Consider the following 21,024-nt stretch of genomic DNA (forward strand, 5'->3'; position numbering starts at 1 on the left):
AGAGGAAACATCTTCTCAGCAACTACCCCTTTTCGTCCCCTCAGGATCTTATATGTTTCAATAAGATCACCTCTCATTCTTCTAAACTCCAGTGTATACAGGCCCAACTTGTCCAACCTTTCCTCATAAGGTAACCCCCTCATCCCTGGAATCAGTCGAGTGAACCTTCTCTGAACCGCCTCCAAAGCAATTATGTCCTTTCTTAAATAAGGAGACCAAAACTGCACACAGTATTCTAGATGTGGTCTCACCAATGTCCTGTACAACTGTAGAAAACATCTCCACTTTTATATTCCATTCCCCTTGCAATAAATGACAACATTCCATTTGCCTTCCTAATCACTTGCTGTACCTGCATACTAACTTTTTGTGATTCATGTACTAGGGCACCCAGATCCCTCTGTACCTCAGAGTTCTGCAATCTCTCTCCATTTAAATAATATACTGCTTTTCTATTCCTCCTGCCAAAGTGGACAAGTTCACATTTTCCCACATTATACTCCATCTGCCAAATTTTTGCCCACTCATTTAATCTATCTATATCCCTTTGCAGACTCCTTATGTCCTCTTCACAACTTACTTTCCTACAAACCTTTGTGTCATCAACAAATTTAGCAACCATACATTTGGTCCCTTCATCCAAGTCATTGATACAGATTGTAAATAGTTGAGGCCCAAGCACTGATCCCTGTGCCACTCCACTTATTACATCTTGCCAACCTGAAAATGACCCATTTATGCCTACTTTCTGTTTCCTGTTAGCTAACCAATCCTTTATCTATGGTAATATGTTACCCCTTACACCATGAGCTCTTATTTTGTGTAGTCGCCTTTGATGTGGCACCTTGTCAAAAGCCTTCTGGAAATCCAAGTACACCACATCCACAGGATCCCCTTTATCCACATTGTTACTTTCTCAAAGAACTCTAATAAATTCATCAAACATGATTTCCCTTTCACAAAGCCGTGTTGACTCTGCCTGATTGCATTGAGATTTTCTAAGTGCCCTTAATAATAGATTCTAGCATTTTCCCGATGACAGATGTTAAGCTAACTGGCCTGTAGTTTCCTGCTTTCTGTCTCCCTCCTTTCTTGAGTAGAGGAGTTACATTCGCTATTTTCCAATCTGATGGGACCATTCCAGAATCTAGGGAATTTTGGAAAATTAATACCAATGCATCTACTATCTCTGCAGCCACTTTTTTTAAGACCTTAGAATGAAGTCCATCAGAACCTGGGGACTTGTCAGCTTTTTTTTTTCAGAACCCTTTCCCTGGTGATTGTAAATGTTTTAAGTTCCTCCCTCCCTTTCACCTCTTGATTCACAATTATTTCTAGCATGTTATTTGTATCCTCTACAGTGAAGACAGATGCAAAATATCTGTTCAATTCATCCACCATTTCCTTATTCTAATATAAGATAGTCACTAATAAATGCAATAAGGAATTCAGGAGAAACTTCTTTACTTGGAGTGCTGTGAATGTGGAACTCGCTACCACATGGAGGTGAATAGCATAGATGCATTTAAGGGGAAGCTAGATAAACACATGAGGTACAAAGGGATAGAAGGATATGCTGATAGGGTGAGATGAAGTAGGGAGGGAGGAGGCTCATATGGACCTTAAAAACCCGCATAGATCAGTTGGGCCGAATGGCCTGTTTCTGTGCTGTAAATACTATGTAATGTAATGGTTACAATGAATGTTGCACCATGTTATGTGCTGCAAAAGGGAACCACATCCTGCATGATCAGAAGAGAGAACCCAACAGATTTTTTCCCCTTCCCAATTGGAGCACAGACCAGAGTTTGAACTTGGTCCATGAGGCTAAGTACCACAACTGGCAGTACAATGACCCACTAAGACATCAGGGGAAGCCACATTCTACCTAGCTACATTCTTTCACTGTGTGTATGTATGTACTTGTATGTGGAATTGCTCAGTAATATAGTGAAAAGTACAGCTACAGTGCCTTCCAAATAGAGCTGCTATTTTTCAGGTTAAATGTCATCATGCCTTCTAATCTACATCTTTTCCACGCTACCTTATTATTCTCAATGCTACCAGAAAACTTACATCAAAGGAAAGATCCTGTATACACTGAGGCAACAGTGACTAAACGATACACATATGTATTATGCAGAATAGTCAAATACTGTAGACTTAGACAATAATTGCATCTTGTGGTTTGTCCTCAATGTAACTAGTATCTTGTAATAAGCCCTCCCCCCCCAGTATTCACTATTAACCACTGTATACAAGTTCCTCAATAGCAATGTAAATTTGTTTCTCAACTTTTAAATTTATGGCCCTCCGTAACACCCATGTGACCAGGATTGATTGAGGTTTATCGAGATAGTAACAGCACTGTTTGAATTTTTTCAAGGTTGGCAGGGGATAGAACTTAGTGTTTCTTAAAGAAGGGACTCAACGGGTGGTGGGGAGGAAGACCATGGTAGAATAATCATACATGGACTCTGGATAGGCTGAGTGGCCTTCTCTAGCTCAGACTTCCTATTTCTGCAGCGAATATGACGACTGCCAGTCTCCTTCCAATCAGACCACTCGCACCCACAGGTTCTTGCATCCTGTCTCGACCAACAGTTAAAAATCTAAACAATGGAGTTCAGTGGGCAAATCCACTGTAATGTGTGGAATTAAGCCCTAGCCATGTGTGGAATTAAGACAAGGATGGATGGTCCCAGATTTGATCCGTGACCTGAATTAGCTGACCTCAGCTGGAGTGGTGGTAGGGTTGTACCTCATCGCTATCCAGTAATCATGCTGGAAAGTATGCACATCCAGGATCAGATTTGGCTGTGATGCCACTCGTGGTTAAATAGTCCATTAACACTCACCGTCTCAGCTCACATAAAGAAGGCCACTTGTGCGAAGTATCAGAGGGCTGCTGCTGGCCATTGAACCAAACCCCAGCAAGCAAGGGAGGGAGGGGGGGTTGTAATTGAACTCAAATTAAATTGCCGAGGGCCCTACGTACATCATTTTAAACATTAGGGATGTTTAACTGTATGACAGTCTTGTGGTTCAGGTGCCCTTTAAATTCTGCGTAATGTCATTTGACCCACACAGCTGTAAATTGGCTTTTAATTCCACACAAATAAAGAGTTGTGGCTTTATAACGCAAATTGCTTCTGGCTCTTTGACTCAACCTGAGGTCATTGTATGGTTCCACTGCTGTTTTTTTCTTGTAGGTCTGATATTGCATCTAGCGTGTTTGAATTATTTGGATGCCTTCTGATCGATCAACTGAAGACTGCCAAAGACGTTGTAACTTCAGTGATGGCCACCCGTCGCAATGGTCCATGTTTTTGCAGCAAATGTCTTCTTCGCCATGCTGTGTACTGATGATTCACTGTACCAGCTGATGTAAAACGTCCTGCAAAAAGAGCTGTGAGTTCCCATTGAAAATAACAGATCTTTGGGTGGGAAAGCGTTAAACGGGATTAGAATTGTTTTATTTTCTAAATATACTTTAATATTGAAAATATGTATATTGTGTTTTGTTGTGGTAATGGTATTGTTCGAATCTACTCTCTTTTTCCCGAGGTTTAGGTGTCCTGCTGCGCAGCACTTGTTTCTGTGACACTGGATGTTCTGTTCGTGCAGTACTATTGTGCAGTCAGCAAGTGGCGCTGTTGCACGTATTAAATCAACAGCAACTTGATACACTTAAGAGCCTTAAACATAGCCAAATGTCCTGAGGTGCTTGACGAAAGAGGCAATTGGACACCAAGCAAGAATTTGGATAAGATGGTTAAAGGAGATGGACCAAGAGGTAGGTTCTGAGGAGGCTTTTTAAGGTGGAGAGGAGTTTAGGAAGAGTATTGCAGTGTGACGGCAAGGGTTTTGGCACTGAGCGGAGTGCCCAGTCAGTCGTCCAGACTCAGAATTGTAAAGGGTGTGTGTTGGGGTGTAGAGCTGGAAGAGATTTGCAAAACTAAAAGATGAAAGAACAAACAAAGTGACATTTATATAGCAGCCTTATGTCCTCAAGATGTCCCAAAGTGCTTCATAGCCAATGGAGTATTTTGAAGTGTTGTATGGGTATGTGGTAGCCAAAGTGTGCACAGCAAGGTTCCACAAAGAGCAATGAGATGAATCACAATCTGGTTTATAGTGGGTGTAGATTCAATAACCCAAAACTATAATTTGACATTTGTCTGCCCAGTTGCATAGCCAATCTAAATCCTTCTTGAAATCGTTTGCTGCACCCTCTCTTTATTAGGCTCCCTTTTTTAAGTGTCCAACAAATTTGACAAGCTCATATTTGGTTTGAATATTTTGCTCATAAAAGTAGATTAGAAACAACAAGGATCCAAGCACTGATCCCTGAGACACTGCATTCAGCACCTCCCACAGTCTGCCATTACACCTCTCGTGTGTTCCTATTTGTTAACCAACTTCTTATCCAATCCCAACTTCTCCCCCAGATTCCTGTAGCTTTTAGAAGTCTTTCATGTGGAACTGTGCCAAAAAGATTTTTGAAATTCTAAATAAACTAATACCATAGTTGCACAATCTAATTTATTTGTAATGTTCTCAAAGAAGTCAAGGAGGTTTGTCAAGCAGGAACTCTCCCTTCAGAATCCATACCGGCCATTTCTTAACTTATTGCTATAGGCATTCTCCTCCAGTCTGCCCATTAGAATAGGTTCTGTTATTTTACCTGTCATTAAGTTGATGAGCCTGTAGTAGCCTGGGTCTGTTTTGTCTCCTTTTTAAAATATAAGTACTACTTTAGGCTACTTCCTGTTGCCCAGTGTCCAAGGATTCCATCATGGTAGCCAATGTCCTACAGATTTCCTTCCTTGTCTCCTTCTAAACCCTAGGATATATGCCATCTGGCCCAGGGGATCTTTTTAGTCTTAAGTTCTTTTAATTGTCAAGTCTCTTTGCCACATTGACTTCAAAATCCTCTAGAACGTTGAATGCACCACAGAAATTGGATCGCAAGTTAGTATCATCCTCTCTCTGCTTAAATTTTGTACATATATGCACTCTTCAGACATTGCATACCTATGCCACTATCATGTATATGCCTGTATATTTATTAAAAAGCCTTTCTTTATTTAATGCAAGTCTTACCTGCAAGCAAGCATGCAAGCTGGTGGGTGGGGGGATGCTTTGGAGTCCACTGTCACTTTTTGCTGACAAGCACCCAGACCAGTATTAGCAGGAGAATTATCTACAAGGTGAGTCTGGCTTATGTTTGTGCTGATTCAAAGTTTTATAATTTCAGCATTGATTTGACCCTTGTGTGCCACAATAAGAGGAGAATAATGGGCAGTAATATTGATATTAGTAAATTTGGACCTTAGCCGTCTCCCCAGTATTCCTGCCACATTCTCCCATTCACGTTCTATCATGTTCCCTTCCATTCTTGAGCTATTTTGCTCACCTTTTGTCTTTCTAATGCCTCTCACAGCCTAACTGAGATAATCTTTACACTGCATTCAACAAGCTTCAACTTTATCTAGTAAAAAAAATGTTTATAGGCCATTAACCCCATTACCTGCTTCTTTCTAATAGCAGTTAGCATATCTGTCCTCTTCATCTTCACTTATTATTTGCCCCTCTTTGTTTTGCTCTGTCCAATTAAAGGGGCTTTCTTGCTATCCTGTATCAGTTCTGATGAAAAGTCTGACCTCCCTAGAACACACAAACATTAACCTTTTCTCTCCACAGATGCTGACTGACCTGCTTTTGTATTTCCAGCATTTTCTGGTTTTATTTCCGATTTCCATCGTTTGCAGTTTTTCCTTTTATTGCTACAGTAATTTTCCTCACTTTTGAGTTCAAAATTCACCAACAAAAATTTAGCAAAGGAATAAATTGTAGAGAGTTAAAAGACTGGGGCAAAAGTCTAAATGATCTCATCACTGCAGCTCCCCGACCCTTGCACTGTGCATTAGTGGACACCATGTCCTAAAGTACTGGGTCCCTGTTTACATAGTGAATTCTTACTCTCTTCAACTGAAATATGAACCATAATGAAATATGAATCTGTTGCTTGTCACCATTGCCAGACTAAAACCAATGGACATCCGCCTAATTAAACAATTCTGGCCAAAAATGTCAGTTTTAATCTCCTGACTATGGAAAATTTATTGCTGTAATGCGTAAAATTAGGGGCTGTCAGCAATGGGAACAGTTTAAACTCACAATTTGACTTATCTGCCCACTTCCAATCATTCCTTGGCTTAATGAAAACACATTGTTTCGGTTGTTTGGGTGTATGCACACTTTAGCGTGCTATCTCTTTGTTGTGTTACTAATTTTCTAAGTACATGGAATTCCTGTTTTTGTTTAATGTGAGCCTCCAGCCCAGCATGTGATGAAATGGGCCTTGCACTCCAGCACGACACTGCTGGAACATTCCAGGTTAAGCATTTTTGCACTGAAATCACTGCAGGCTCCTCCATCTAAGAACGAGGTCCCTAGACTTGATGACTACCTCCGGACTCCCTGTCAACGTTAAATTATGAATGAGCCAGCATTTCTTCCAACTGAATATTAGGAAGACTGAAGCCATTGCTTTTGGCCCCTGCCAAAAAAAACTTTACTCCCTTCCCACTGTCTCCATCCCTCTTCCTAGCTGCTTGCTCAGGCTGAACCAGATCGAGCAAAATATCAGTATTCTCTACTTGCTGGACTCTCAACCAAATTCCACCTTGTCCAAAACTCTACCACATATGTCCTGTCTCACTCGTTGATCACCCCCATCCTCATTAACCTACAATGGCTCCCTGTCCCCCTATTCATTGAATTTGAAATTCTTCCTCTTATCTACAAGTGCCTCCATGGCCTCACCCCATCCTGCCTTTGCAACCTTTCCTAGCCTTGTATTCCTTTTCTTGCCCTCGGCTCCTCTGAATTTTCAGCCATCTCAGTCCTACTCTTTGACTTTCCCTCCCTTAATCCTTCCCCCTCTATTTCTTTCTTCCCCTCCCCCTTTTAAAAACTTCCCTTTAAATCTATCAAATCGACCAGGCGATGGTCACCTCTCTCAACTCCCCCACAAAGGCTCGGCATCAGTTCCTTCTTCCTCTCTGAAGCCCCCGGGACTTGTTTCTACATCAAAGGTGCTATGTCAATGCAAGTTATTGCCTTTGTGAATTTATGTTATTGTTTAATTGGATTTTGTGTATGGCAAATTGCACCCATGGAAACCGGATTAAAAACAGAATGCCAAAATGCTCAACATTAAATCGTTGCTGCTATTATTGTTGAGGTTTGTGCTCAAGGTAAATAGGGGAATGGAGCAGGGCAAGTCTGATGCTGACACTCAGCATTAGCATCAGACTCTCCCAGGTCAAGTGAAACATGGGCTGTATGCAGAGTAAGGCTAGCTCTATTCTGTCCCAATAATGAAGGAAGATTCCCTCAGTGCAAAATCGTAAACACATTTATAAAGAACAGAGTTTAGGATTTTGCCATCTATAGCACACAGAGGAAATTTTCACCCAATGTGTCTTAACTTCTGGCATGCCAACATGAAGCATTCCCAGGTCAGGTGTAACGTAGCCACCCGGAGAGTGACGTTTCCTTTACTCTGCTCCAACGATGTGCCTCAGCCACAACCTCAGAAGAGCGCCAGCTCCTTCTGCATCAATGTGACATTTATCCATTTCCAAAATCAGCCACCTTTGTTGCCTATCTGAGTGAGATTATTAATTTATGCAAAATTTAAGGACAGTTTTGTAGTGTGGACCACCCAAGCCAATCATTGATTTTTAACATCCTTTTATTTTCTGTCTGTCTTTTTGCCCATCATTTTATATATATTTTTTGATAAAGGAATAAGAGCTGATACATGGAAACTGACTTGGAGGAGTGGAAAACTTGCTTCTTAAGCTCAATGAACACTTTGTGTGTAGTGGTAATGTTGCTGTATGTAACAGTGTTGGAGCTGCATTCTTCTGTTGTTCGCTGTGTGCCAGCTTGTCACAGTATATTTTCAGAAACAATTTAAAACTGCATGTACTGGTATCTCAGTAAACTACCTCACCCAGCAGTTCTTTTTGTATCATCCTTATCTTTGAATATTTGAAAATGAATAGAGTCTCTTGAGTTCTCTCCTCCAAAACTACAAGAAGTCAAACACACAGGGATAGTTTTTAATATACAAAAAACATTTTGAATTAGTTTTGTGTTCAATCTAGTCAGCCTTGGCTCAGTTGGTAGCAGTCTCGCCTCTGAGTCAGAATGTTGTGGGTTCAATCCCCACTCCAGAGACTTGAGCCCACAATCCAGGCTGACACTTCATGCAGTACTGAGGGAGCGCTGCACTGTTGCAGGTGCCGTCTTTCGGATAAGACGTCTGCCTTCAGGTGGACGTAAAAGATCCCACGGCAGGGGAGTTTTCCAAATGCCCTGGCCAACATTTATCCTTCAACCAACGTCACTAAAACAGATTATCTGGTCATTTATCTCATTTGCTGTTTCGTGTGCAAATTGGCTGCCATGTTTCCCTTTTTAACAGTGACCACTTCAAAAGTAATTAATTGGCTGTGAAATGCTTTGGGACATTCTAAGGGTGTAAAAGGTCCTATTTAAGTGCAAACTAGTTTATTTCCCCTTTTCTTGGAATGTTAGTACTAGGGGATTGGAAAACTTTCTGTACCCCCAGGTCAAGCATTGCACAGTTAAATGCAGAGTAAAACTCCTTCTACTCTTCCCAAACAATGTATCACAAATCAAATTGGCAAAGGCAGTCTGGAGGTTGAGTTCATGGAATGCATTCGAGACAGTTTCCTAGAACAATACATCATGGAACCAACCAGGGAACAGGCTACTTTAGATCTTGTATTGTGTAATGAGGCAGGGTTAATTAGTAATCTCGCAGTAAAGGATCCTCTGGGGAAGAGTGATCATAATATGATAGAATTTCACATTGAATTTGAGAGTGACGTACTTAAGACCAAAACTAGAGTCTTAAACTTACTTAAACCCAATTACATAGGTATGAGGGGTGAGTTGGCTAAGATGGATTGGGAAATTAGATTAAAAAGTATGACAGTAGATAAGCAATGGCAAACATTTAGAGAAATATTTCAGAATTTTCCACAAATATACATTCCATTGAGAATTAAAAACTCCACTGGAAAAGTGATTCATCCGTGGCTAGCTAAAGAAGTTAAGGATAGTATTAGGTTAAAAGAAGAGGCCTATAATGTTGCCAAGAAGAGTAGTAAGCTTGAGGATTGGGAGAGTTTTAGGTAAAGGATGATCAAAAAATTGATAAAAAGGGAGAAAATAGAATATGAAAGTAAACTAGCAAGAAATATAAAAACAGATTGTAAGAGCTTCTACAGTATGTAAAAATGAAGAAAGTAGCAAAAGTAAACATTGGTCCCCTAGAGGCTGAGGCAGGAGAAATTATAATGGGGGAATCAGGAAATGGCAGATGCTTTAAACAAATATTTTGCATCTATCTTCACAGTAAAAGACACAAAAAGCATACCAGAAATAGTGGGGAACCAAGGGGCTAATGAGTGTGAGGAACTTAAAACAATTAATATCAGTAGAGAAAAAGTACTTGAGAAACTAATGGGACTAAAAGCTGATAAATCCCCTGGACCTGATGGCCTACATCCGAGGGTTCTAAAAGAGGTGGCTGCAGAGATAGTGGATGCATTGGTTATGATCTTCCAAAATTCCCTAGATTCTGGAACGGAAGTGGATTAGAAGGTAGCAAATGTAACCCCACTATTCAAGAAAGGAGGGAGAGAGAAAACAGGGGACTACAGACCAGTTAGCCTGACGTCAGCCGTCGGGAAAATGCTGGAATCCATTATTAAGGAAGTGATAACAGGGCACTTAGAAAATCATAATATGATTAGGCAGAGTCAACATGGTTTTCTGAAGGGGAAATCGTGTTTGACAAATTTCTTAGAGTTTTTTAAGGATGTAACTAGCAGGGTAAATAAAGGGGAACCAGTGGATGTAGTATATTTGGATTTTCAAAAGGCATTCAATAAGGTGCCACATAAAAGGTTGTTACACAAGATAAGGGCTCATGGGGTTGGGGGTAACATATTAGCATGGATAGAGGATTGGTTAACAGACAGGAAACAGAGAGTAGGGATAAACAGGTCATTTTCGGGTTGGCAGGCTGTAACTAGTGGGATGCCGCAAGGATCGGTGCTTGGGCCTCAGCTATTTACAATCTATATTAATGACTTAGATGAAAGGACCGAGTGTAATGTATCCATGTTTGCTGACGATACAAAGCTAAGAAAAGTAAGCTGTGAGGAGGACACAAAGAGTCTGGAAAGGGATAGACAGGTTAAGTGAGTGGGCAAGAAGGTGGCAGATGGAGTATAATGTGGGGAAATGTGAGGTTATTCACTTTGGTAGGAAGAATAGAAAAACAGAATTTTTTTAAATGGTGAGAAACTATTAACTGTTGGTGTTCAGGGAGATTTGGGTGTCCTCTTACAGGAAACACAAAAAGTTAGCATGCAGGTGCAGCAAGCAATAAGGAAGGCAAATGGCATGTTGGCCTTTATTGCAAGGGGATTGGAATAAAAGAGTAAGGAAGTCTTACTACAATTGTACAGAGCTTTGGTGAGACCTCACCTGGAGTACTGTGTACAGTTTTGGTCTCCTTATCTAAGGAAGGATATATTTGCCTTAGAGGTGATGTGATGGAGGTTCACTAGATTGATTCCTGGGATGAGAGGGTTGTCCTATGAGGAGAGGTTGAGTAGAATGGGCCTATACGATATAGAAGAATGAGAGGTGATCTCATTGAAACATACAAGATTCTGAGGGGGCTTGACAGGGTAGATGCCGAGAGCCTGTTTCCCCTGGCTGGAGAGTCTAGAACTAGGGGACACAGTCTCAGGATAAGGGGTCGGCCATTTAAGACTGAGATGAGGAGGAATTTCCTCACTCACGGTTGTGAATCTTTGGAATTCTCTACCCCAGAGGGCTGTGGATGCTCAGTCGTTGAGTATATTCAAGGCTGAGATAGATAGATTTTTGGACTCCAGGGGAATCAAGGGATATGGGGATCGGGCAGGAAAGTGGAGTTGAGGTTGAAGATCAGCCATGATCTTATTGAATGGCGGAGCAGGCTCAAGGGGCCATATGGCTTACTCCTGCTCCTATTTCTTATATTCTTATCACAACCTCATCCTAAGAAATCTACCCATATTGCACTAATTTAACAGTTTTCCATTTTCCAGACCTGCTATGTTGCATCCTCTCTGAAATTGCCCTTAATCCAGCACTTATTAGCAGTTTTCTGCTGTGGGCCCAAACCCACTAAGAACTGGATTGAGACATGGTTTGAACCCAGGTCCCAGAGGATTTTAACAATTTTCTCTGCTGTGTACCCTGCCAGATTTTTTTTCCGGTCTCCTTCCTCTCGCTCTCGACTCTTTACTGGGGTGCTGTTCCAAGAAAGCCAGTCACCATCTAAATGGGTTTTTATGTGAGAGCCCCTATCTGTCATCCACATACACTCTCTTCCAGCAGGGTCACTGGAAAGCAATCAGGTGTTGGAGCCCTGGCCAGTTTACCCCACCCCCAGAGTGCCGAGCTCAATTGTAGCAGCCCCACCACCCCGCGTGAGAAGAGCTAATTCAGCACAGTTTAGGAAATCAAATCTGGCCACTTCCTGATCTGTCAACTCAGCCACTCACTGGATAAATTCACTAAGCTGTTGAGGGAGACCCTCTTGCTTCCCCCCCACCTCAGCACCACACCAATACCTACCCTTTTCTGTAGCTTTATCTGTACCTCAACCCTGAATGAAAACGTTACAATAAATAAAAAGAGAATTGCAGTCACAAGCTCCTGTTTGAATGCAGATGTGTCTCTGTAGATCAGAGGACTCCTCCTTGGCATCGATATAGCAGGAGACCGTGTTTAGTCATAAAAACCTTCACCACACGGACTGCAGCGGTTCATGAAGGCGGCTCACCACCACCTTCTCAAGGGGCAATTAGGGATGGGCAATAAATGCCGGCCTCGCCAGCGATGCCCACGTCCCATGAACGAATATATTTAAAACATTGTTTTGTGACACTTGTGAATATTCAGATCAGCAACGTTCCCTGCAGCTAGTTCTTATAAAAGGAACATATTCATTTCTTATTTGGAGTCGGGGTTAAGATTTCCTTTGGTGAAATGTTGTTTGTTACTGCTAATCCATGATCACAAAATGCACTTTTGTTGCTAGTTTTCTCTCCTCCCTTCCTCCTGTCCTGAGATAGAGTTCCAAGAATGCTGACTGCCTACTTCTTGCTTGCCCAAGTGCCATTCTTCATGTGCGAGCTTAGACAGTGAGTGCGAGCAAGCTCTTTACATAGGGGCATTGCCACACTTTCCAGCAGGGGTCACTTTTTTCCTGACATGGAGGAAACAGCATTTCACAGTGCAGCACAAATGCTTCCACTGCTTTCCTCCCTGACATTGTGCAGGAATTCCATTCTACCAGCCCCAACAGCTAGAAATCAATATAAACGAGGTAACATTTATTCTGCAGGACCAAGTGGCACTTGGCACTGCCGAATGAGACGCAAACACTTCGGATGAGGCACACTTTGGAAATAAAATGGAGTATGGTGAAATGTCCCATGTGGTCAGTGTGACTCGGAAGATAGGTCAGGTGGAACACATCTCCAACAATATGTTTTTTTCTCCAGTTACAGTATGTAAAAAATCTTTCTTGGCTGAATTTCAGGCTGCTATTCCCTTGCTCGGGCTCCCGTGCTGACAGCAACTGTGGCATTCCCAGGTAAGCTGGGTTCTGGAGCGTGGTTTCTGATGTTTACCATGGTCCTGCTTTGAGGACTCAGAGGAACACTTACCCCTGCTGTTGTCACTTGTTAAGCTCCAGAGCCTGTGTGTTGAATTAGCGCGGTACATGCTGGAAGTAGTAGTCCCAACTGCTCGGGAACTACAGCAGTGAGGGTGAGTGCTCCCCTGGACTCACGGTGAGTGTGGTATTTGAGCAGATCCTCAGGACTCAAGTTGGAGGCTTGGAATGAGGTTTACCTGTTTCCACTATAGAAAGTGAGGTGAACCGAGAGCATTTTTACCTTGTTCATACTTTGAGGAAAGAAATGTTCTTTTTAAGGATAAAGAGTGTAGTCGGTGAGGAACTGCCATACCTGCTGTTCTTGAGAATTTTTTTTGCTGCAGTTTGATTGGGCTGAAGTTTTTTGTGGAATAGGAGTGAAGAGAAATTTAAAATTGGGAGAAAGAACATAAGAACATAAGAGATAGGAGCAGGAGTAGGCCATTTGGCCCCTCGAGCCTGCTCCGCCATTCAATGAGATGACTGATCTGATTTTTACCTCAAATCCACTTTCCCGCCCTTTCCCCATATCCTTTGACTCCCTTGCTGATCAAAAATTTGTCTAACTCAGCCTTGAATGTATTCAATGACTCAGCCTCCACTGCTCGTTGGGGCAAAGAATTCCAAAGGTTCACAACCCTGAGAGATGAAATTTCTCCTCATCTCCATCTTAAACGGGCGACCCCTTATTCTGAGACTGTGCCCCCTTGTTCTAGATTCCCCCATGAGGGGAAACATCCTCTCAGCATTTACCCTATCGAGTCCCCTCAGAATCTTGTATGTTTCAATAAGGTCTCCTTTCATTCTTCTAAACTCCAGTGAGTACAGGCCCAACTTTCTCAATCTTTCCTCATGAGAAAACCCTTCCATACCCGGAATCAACCTAGTGAACCTTCTCTGAACCGCCTCCAATGCAAGTATATCCTTCTTTAAATAAGGGCACCAGAACTGTACGCAGTACTCTAGGTGTGGTCTCACCAGCACCCTGTACAGTTGTAGCATGACTTCCCTGCTTTTATACTCCATCCCCCTTGAAATAAAGGCCACTTTATTTCAAGATTTGCCTTCCCAATTACCTACTGAACCTGTATGCTAACTTTTTGTGTTTCATATACGAGGACACCCAGATCCCTCTGTACCGCAGCATCCTGTAGTCTTTCTCTATTTATATATTTTGCTTTTTTATTCTTCCTACCAAAGTGGATGACTTCACATTTTCCCACATTATACTCCATCTGCCAAATTTTTGCCCATTCGCTTAACCTGTCAATATCCCTTTGCAGACACTTTGTGCCCTCCTCACAACTTACTTTTCCACCTATCTTTGTATCATCAGCAAATTTGGCTTCATCCGAGTCATTGATATAAATTGTAAATAGTTGAGGCCCCAGCACTGATCCCTGCGGCACCCCACTAGTTACAGATTGCCATCCTGAAAATGACCCCTTTATCCCGACTCTCTTTTCTGTTAGTTAGCCAATCCTCTATCCATGCTAATATATTACCCCCAACACCATGAGCTCTTACCTTGTACAGTAACCTTGTATGTGGCACCTTATCAAATGCCTTTTGGAAATCCAAATACACTACATCTACTGGTTCCCCTTTATCCACCCTGCTCATTATTTCCTCAAAGAACTCTAATAAATTTGTCAAACACAATTTCTCTTTCATAAAACCATGTTGACTCTCCTTGATTTTATTTTGAGTCTCTAAATGTCCTGCTACTACTTCCTTCATAATCAATTCTAGCATTTTCCCAATAACAGATGTTAGGCTAATTGGTCTACAGTTACCTGCTTTCTGTCTCCCTCCTTTCTTGAATAGGGGTGTTACATTGTGGTTTTCCAATCCGCTGGGACCTTTCCAGAATCCAGTGAATTTTGGAAGATTACAACTAATGCATCCACTATCTCTGTAGCCACTTCTTTTAAGACCCTCGGATGCAAGCCATCAGGTCCAGTGGACTTGTCAGCCTTTAGACCCATTAGTTTACCTAGTACTTTTTCTCTCGTGATTGTTTTTAGTTCCTCCCTCCCCTTTGCCCCTTGATTATCTACTATTATTGGTATATTATTAGTGTCTTCTACTGTGAAGACAGATACAAAATATCTGTTCAATGCCTCTGCCATTTCCTTGTTTTCCATTATTATTTCCCCAGTCTCATCCTCTAAGAGATCTACACTTACTTTAGCTACCCTCTTCCTTTTTATATACTTGTAAAAGCTCTTACTGTCAGTAAAGGTTCCATAAAATATGATTAGTGAATATCAAAAGTGGAAAAATAACCAATTAGAAAAGAGAAACTGTCTTAACCAGAGGGAGAAGATAAAGCACTTGGCCAATGAGGAAGAAGAAAATTAACAGACATTGACAATACACTGCAGTCACAATGTTCACAATAGACACAACTTTTTATTATATAGATAGATTATAAAGAGACATTCTCCCCTCCCTCCCCCCCCCCCCCATCGGAAGATAATAAGCCACACTGGTATAGTTCCAAAGCTTGCTCAAGTGCTGATTCGTCATGTGTGAACCTCAACAGTGGGCTAGAAAACCTTGCATTTATATAGCGCCTTATCACATCTCTCTCAAAATGCTTCACATACAATGAAGGACTTTTGGCAGTGCAGTCACTTATTATGTAGGCAAATGCGGCAGTCATTTTGCGCAGAGCAGTGTCCCATAAACAGCAAAAGTGATAAATGATCAGTTAATTTATTTAGATAGTGTTGGTTGAGCAAGGAGTATTGACCAGGAGAATTCCCTAAAAACTCTTTTCTCCTTCAGTAGTGTCATGGGATTGTTAACATTCCCCTGACCTGCCAGAGAGAACAGGGTCTCTGTTTAACATCTCATCCACCTCTGATAATGCAACGTTCCCTCGCTACTGCACTAAAGGGTCAGCTTAGATTATATGCTCAAATAAAGGGATCTGAACCCACAACCTTCAGACTTAGAGGTGAGAGTGCTACCAACTGAGCCAAACTGACACTTAACAGCCCATAAAGAGACACATGGGATAAGATGTGTATTTCATTCCTGTCTTCTTTTAAAATAAAACCTATTTCTTCCTCATTCTCCTCTTGCTTTCCACCCACCCAGGTTCATATCTCCTGTGCCAAAATGACAAAAAATGAGCTGCGTCCCATCGCTGTTCTGTAACTAGCCAGGAAAAGGCACAGTCAGATTTTCCCTCCTATATCCCCTTCCTCTCTGTGGGCGAGTGGTCCTGGAGTCTCTCTCGGATCACTGGGAGTGCACAATGTGGGAAATTGTGGGCAAGGATCTGAATCCTTCAACAAAGTGGCTCATGGCATTAGTGCAGGGGTTTCCAAACTATGGCCCACGGGCCACTTTCAGTCCATGAAGCCCAACCCACAAAGCCCACACAACTCAATTCTATTTGCGCTTGTATTTCTTACTGATTTGTGCTATTTGACTTTTGTCGGCTGAAAGTTTGAGAAAGCGCTGTTCTTAGTGCTGCTGCCTCTTGGATAAGTAAATCCAAAGTCAGAATCCCAAGATCTGTTTGTAGCCGCAGCTTGAGATAGATGCAAATTAATGAGATAATAGGTTTAAACTTTATATGAGGCCCATGCGAGCCACAACGGGATAAAAACGCGGACATTCCTGCGTTAGTGAACCAACACCCTGCGCCAACAAGCCTCCTCCTTCCCTTCATTTTGCATCCCACTTTTAACAAAATATTTTTAATGGAATTATTTAATACTTTCTAGCAGTAACATGCCCATATGATTTTAAATCAACATTTCAACAAGAATTAGGAGCAGAAGAAAAAAATCCTTAGACGATCATTTTGACTGAATCACCCTTTGTTTCCCCTCCCCCTTCAAAGGTTTCGATCATGTAATAACCACAATATGTTTGGTGTCTGAAGAAATGGAAACATCATCATCCTGCTTGACATATTGTTTGGGCATATACTTCACAACATTGGCCGCTAAATGACACCTGAAATCTTTGTGCATAAAGTTGTAGAGAATGGGATTTATGATACAGTGGGAAAAGGTGAGGCACTCCACAAAGTCATAAAAGAAATATAGCAACTGGATAACGACACAGTGAAAGAGCTCGTCTATCAGAGACAAGAATAGTAATGTGTAAAAAGGCGACCAGCATAGCAAAAACACTATGATATAAGCATATGTTATTTTACAGGTCCTTCTGCTTTCTGCGTTACTGGAGGCTTTCACAGCTCTTGCAGTGAAAACATTACTCACTACAATCACAGGCAAAGGAATAATGAACCCAAAAACTAAAGTAACAGTGTTTATAACATACCAAGTTAGCATACCATCAGCATAGCAGTAAAGATAAACAGATCCATGAAGTTCAGTGTATACAAACTCTGGTAAGGATAACAGCAAGGCCACAGCCCACACACACACGCACACCATCCTGCGGATCTGTCGATCCCTTGATCCCTGAGCCTGAAACGGGTATCGCAGTGAGACATAGCCGTCGACGCTCAAACAGGCCAGGAAGAAGATGCTGCTGTACAGATTAACAAAATAAAAGAAGGAAAGGAATTTACACATAAAGTTGCCCCAGATCCAGTGGTAATTGTACAGAGCCTCTATCATCCTGAATGGGACAAAGAGAAGGGCACCCATGTCGGCGACAGCCATGTTAAAAACGTACAGGTTGCTTTCTTTCTTGGACTCTTTCATCCGCCAATTTATCCAAATGACAATGATATTCTCTATCAGACCTACTACAAGAAAGATTATGTAGAAGATAAATGTCGCCATGTCCAGTGCCATGTAATCCAAAGAGAGCCAACAGTTGCACATAACACCATAGCAATCGTCACTGTCGTTGCCGCGCAAGCTGCTGTTGGGGGTGGCCATGACTGAGTCCTTCACGTAGAATCTGCAGAAATGAGAATGATTTGTAATATTGAATCAAAAAGTATTTGGATTAAATAAAGTATCCTTTAACTGCCTCAGTGGGTAACTGCGTTGCCTGGTGTGGTGCTAAGTTATATAAACCAGGAAGGATCCCAGGTTCATTGCCTAGTCTGTGCTGACTCCAGCCAGCAGGATTGCCACAAGTGGCTTGTGTCCCCGGGGTAATAATGAACCAGTGAGCCCCCTGCTGGAGTGGATAACAGGATCAAGATCAGTTATAATGCCCCTCAGTCGAATAGCCTGCCAATACTCACTGTCTACCCTCACCCAAGCAAAATGCTCACCTGGGCAAGATACCAGAAGGTTACATAAACCAATGTAATTATATGTCAGCATAAGTCACTGGTTTCAGGAATGGAGAAAATACTCTAATCCCCTTGCCCTGCTGTTTTCCTGTACTGTGTAATATTTTTCTTTAAGTGTTTATCTAATTCCCTGTCTAATGTTGTGATTGACTTGGCTTCAGTAGCCATTTGAATTTTTTTGAAGAGGCACTGGCAGCTGCACCCCCCCATGGGCTCAACAAGTATCTGCACTGTATGGTGCTGTAGTAAAATATACAGACTGAAAGATTCAGTCCCCACTCTCTGCTGAGTTATGTGATATGAGCTGGGGCAGCAGTAGAGGGAGCTACAAATGGCCTCAACCATTTCAACTTTACACAAAGAGTAGTGGAAATCTGGAACTCTTCCCCCCCCCCCCCCCCTCAAAAAAAAAGCTGTTGAGGCTGGGGGTCAGTTGAAAATTTCAAAACAGATAGATTTTTGTTAGGCCAAGGGTCTATTAAGGGTCACAGAACCAAGGCGGGTAAATGGAGTTAAAATACAGATCAGCCATGATCTAACTGAATGGCGGAACAGGCTCGAGGGGCTGAATGGCCTCCCTATATTCCTGGGTTAGGACGTGTGACAATCTGCCAGGGTTCCTGCTCCTGATTGCTATCCATGGACACCTGCTGGAAAGTGCGTGAGTGGATGGCCAGCGAGGAATAGCATAAGGCCCTCCATGGGTGAATAATCTGCCAATATTCATTGTCTTGGCTCATACGTGAAGAATAGCCACTCAAATGAGATAACAGAGAGTGACTTAGCACCCATAGAACTATAGGTTAGCAAGAGTCAGCGTCTTCAGGAGAGGGAGGGGAAAAAATAGAACCACTGTCTTTGTGCTTGGGGAAGGAAAATAGCAGCGCACCATCTTTATCACATTGATGTAGTACAGGAGCACGATGGTGATATCTGCGCAGCACAGTGATGTGTTTTGGTGTTAATTGCGTAATCACATCTGAGTAATTGCAAGCAAGAAAAAAAATTGCCAAACACCTTTCATGATGACTCCAGCCACTTAATTATTTATTCCTGACCACGATTAGGAAAAACAAGATATTAAACAAAAAAGACAGCAATCCAGACCAATCAGAAAAACCAGTACCTGAACCAGTCATTTCCTTTTCTTCCTCCTTTCTGCTATCAATTTCTCCCCCCCCACCCCCAAAGGTGTTAACTCCTTAATAGGGTACAGTTCTAGGGGTACCAGGAGCCCTCGAGTACCAATTTTCATGTGACCCTTGACAGTAAGCATTGTCAGGATATTTGACTGCAGTGGGCATCACGGTCAAGTCTGACCCTGTCTTTATTTGACGCATGCACACTCTTTCCAGCAGGCATCACTGGGCAGTGATTAAGAGCAGAAACCCTCGCTGATTTCCACCCCCCCCCCCCAACCCAGGGGCATTGAACTCAATTGCACCGCCTCATTGCTGCCACAGCTGAGATCAGCTAACTCAGCACAGATGTGAGATCAAACTTGGGAATTTCCAGGTTTGTATCACTTGGCTACTCAGGCCTTGACCAGCTGAGCCCTGGGACAGTAACTTTGAAACCAGGACAAGTAAATCAGAAAATCATTTTTTCTTTCATTCTGTGGTGAAGGGAACTGGGTGGCTCACAAATTAAGACTGAAGTGGGACAAAATGTCTTGTGGTGTATTTTCCTGTGTGTAAAGTTAAAGAAAAAGTATTTTAGTTTAGTCAAATAATTATCCCTCAGCTTTACACAGAGAAAAAATATTGAGTTCAGGGTATTGAGTGAAATTTCCTTCCTCTCTCAGTGGGGCAATCAGAATGGCAGATGCAGCAAGAAAAGGCAGCGGTGGGACAGGTTTGCAAGCAGTTCACCCTCTGTCTGTAGGTGAACTCCCCCAAAAGGATTACTACCCACATACGTACAGACCAGAAGATGCCTGGTCATCTGGGCAGGGAAGGACAAAAATTAACCAGGGCGCTTGCTCCTAGTCATGATCAAGTGACTCCTTACTGGACAGAGCAAATGTGTGGGTATCCAGGTGAACGGAACCCTCGCCCATGGAAATTCACCCCCAAAATGTACAAAATCTTTCAGATCTGGGTTTAACAAAGCCTGAGAAGCAAATTAACCCAGGTAATCGGGCAGTTTTTTTTCAGGCTGTAAAGGTTTCAATTCAATCGATTTAGATTTGCGGTTCAGTGTGAATTGAAACTGCAGTAGAAAAGCAGAACTTCATGAGGCATCTGCAGTTTCAAGATCAACAGGTTTTTTTTAAATTAATCCATGACACAACCGACTGTCTCTCTCTGTACTAAGGTCTTCACTTTAAATCAGGTTATTGTACAATACTTAACCTTGAATGCTAAGTTTCTTCGAAAGGTTCATAATCTACTTTTCCTGTTATGGACCCACTACAATGTACAATCCTCAACCAGAGCAAAAAATTAAAACATATATACAGAATATATCTCATTATAATCCCTGTATTTCAGAATGTTCACTTTTCAAATGATCACAGTAAGTAAGCTGACACTGACCTGAATAAATGTTCCTTCTGCCGTGCTGAGTGATTTGTTCCAACAGTATAAGAACCTCTGCAAACAATCACGAAAGACTGGTTACCTCAGCACTGTTTAGTTGTGAGGTTCGATATTTATTGCTGTGTGATGCAGGAAGGAATATGAGGGGAGATTCTGCAGTAAACAGGAAAACATGGGAGCTATGATATGTAACTAAAGGTCAAGGGAACATAAGGTGAGGTAAGATAATGAAAGTTTTGTTTGGCTTTTGCTTTGAAAGGTCAGCATCATTACTTTCCAACGTTGAGCCAAATAACTATTAACTAGCTGAATGTGCAACTCATAAAGCCATGGGCTAAATTGACACAGGAGGTTGTTTTGTTTAAAGGAGAGAGAAATTGGGTAGGGGATATTTTCAAAATGAAGTATTA

The 21,024-nt window shown here is 42.0% G+C and overlaps 2 protein-coding genes across 9 annotated transcripts in view; one reads left to right on the plus strand and one right to left on the minus strand.

The window, feature by feature from the left end:
* The window catches only part of LOC137307163 (coiled-coil domain-containing protein 68-like), an 86,203-nt gene that overhangs the window by 5,710 nt on the left and 59,469 nt on the right, over positions 1 to 21,024 (plus strand). For 7 of the 8 annotated variants that reach the window (XM_067976507.1, XM_067976501.1, XM_067976506.1 and 4 more), the window contains exons 2-3: positions 3,213 to 3,411; positions 3,574 to 3,796. The gene's annotated coding sequence lies outside the window, so the exon portion shown is untranslated. Of the gene's footprint in view, positions 1 to 3,212; positions 3,412 to 3,573; positions 3,797 to 20,567; positions 20,829 to 21,024 lie in introns of those variants that run through there. The other variant, XM_067976504.1, reaches the window with a different exon arrangement.
* Positions 16,108 to 20,733, minus strand: LOC137307162 (G-protein coupled receptor 182-like). The gene is made up of 2 exons (XM_067976500.1): positions 20,612 to 20,733; positions 16,108 to 17,731 (listed from the first exon to the last, which is right to left on the minus strand). The coding sequence occupies exon 2, from the start codon at positions 17,707 to 17,709 to the stop codon at positions 16,702 to 16,704; it is 1,008 nt and encodes a 335-aa protein (XP_067832601.1). The 5' UTR covers positions 17,710 to 17,731; positions 20,612 to 20,733; the 3' UTR covers positions 16,108 to 16,701.

The sequence above is a fragment of the Heptranchias perlo genome, chromosome X (assembly GCF_035084215.1).
Source record: "Heptranchias perlo isolate sHepPer1 chromosome X, sHepPer1.hap1, whole genome shotgun sequence".
Taxonomy (NCBI): domain Eukaryota; kingdom Metazoa; phylum Chordata; class Chondrichthyes; order Hexanchiformes; family Hexanchidae; genus Heptranchias; species Heptranchias perlo.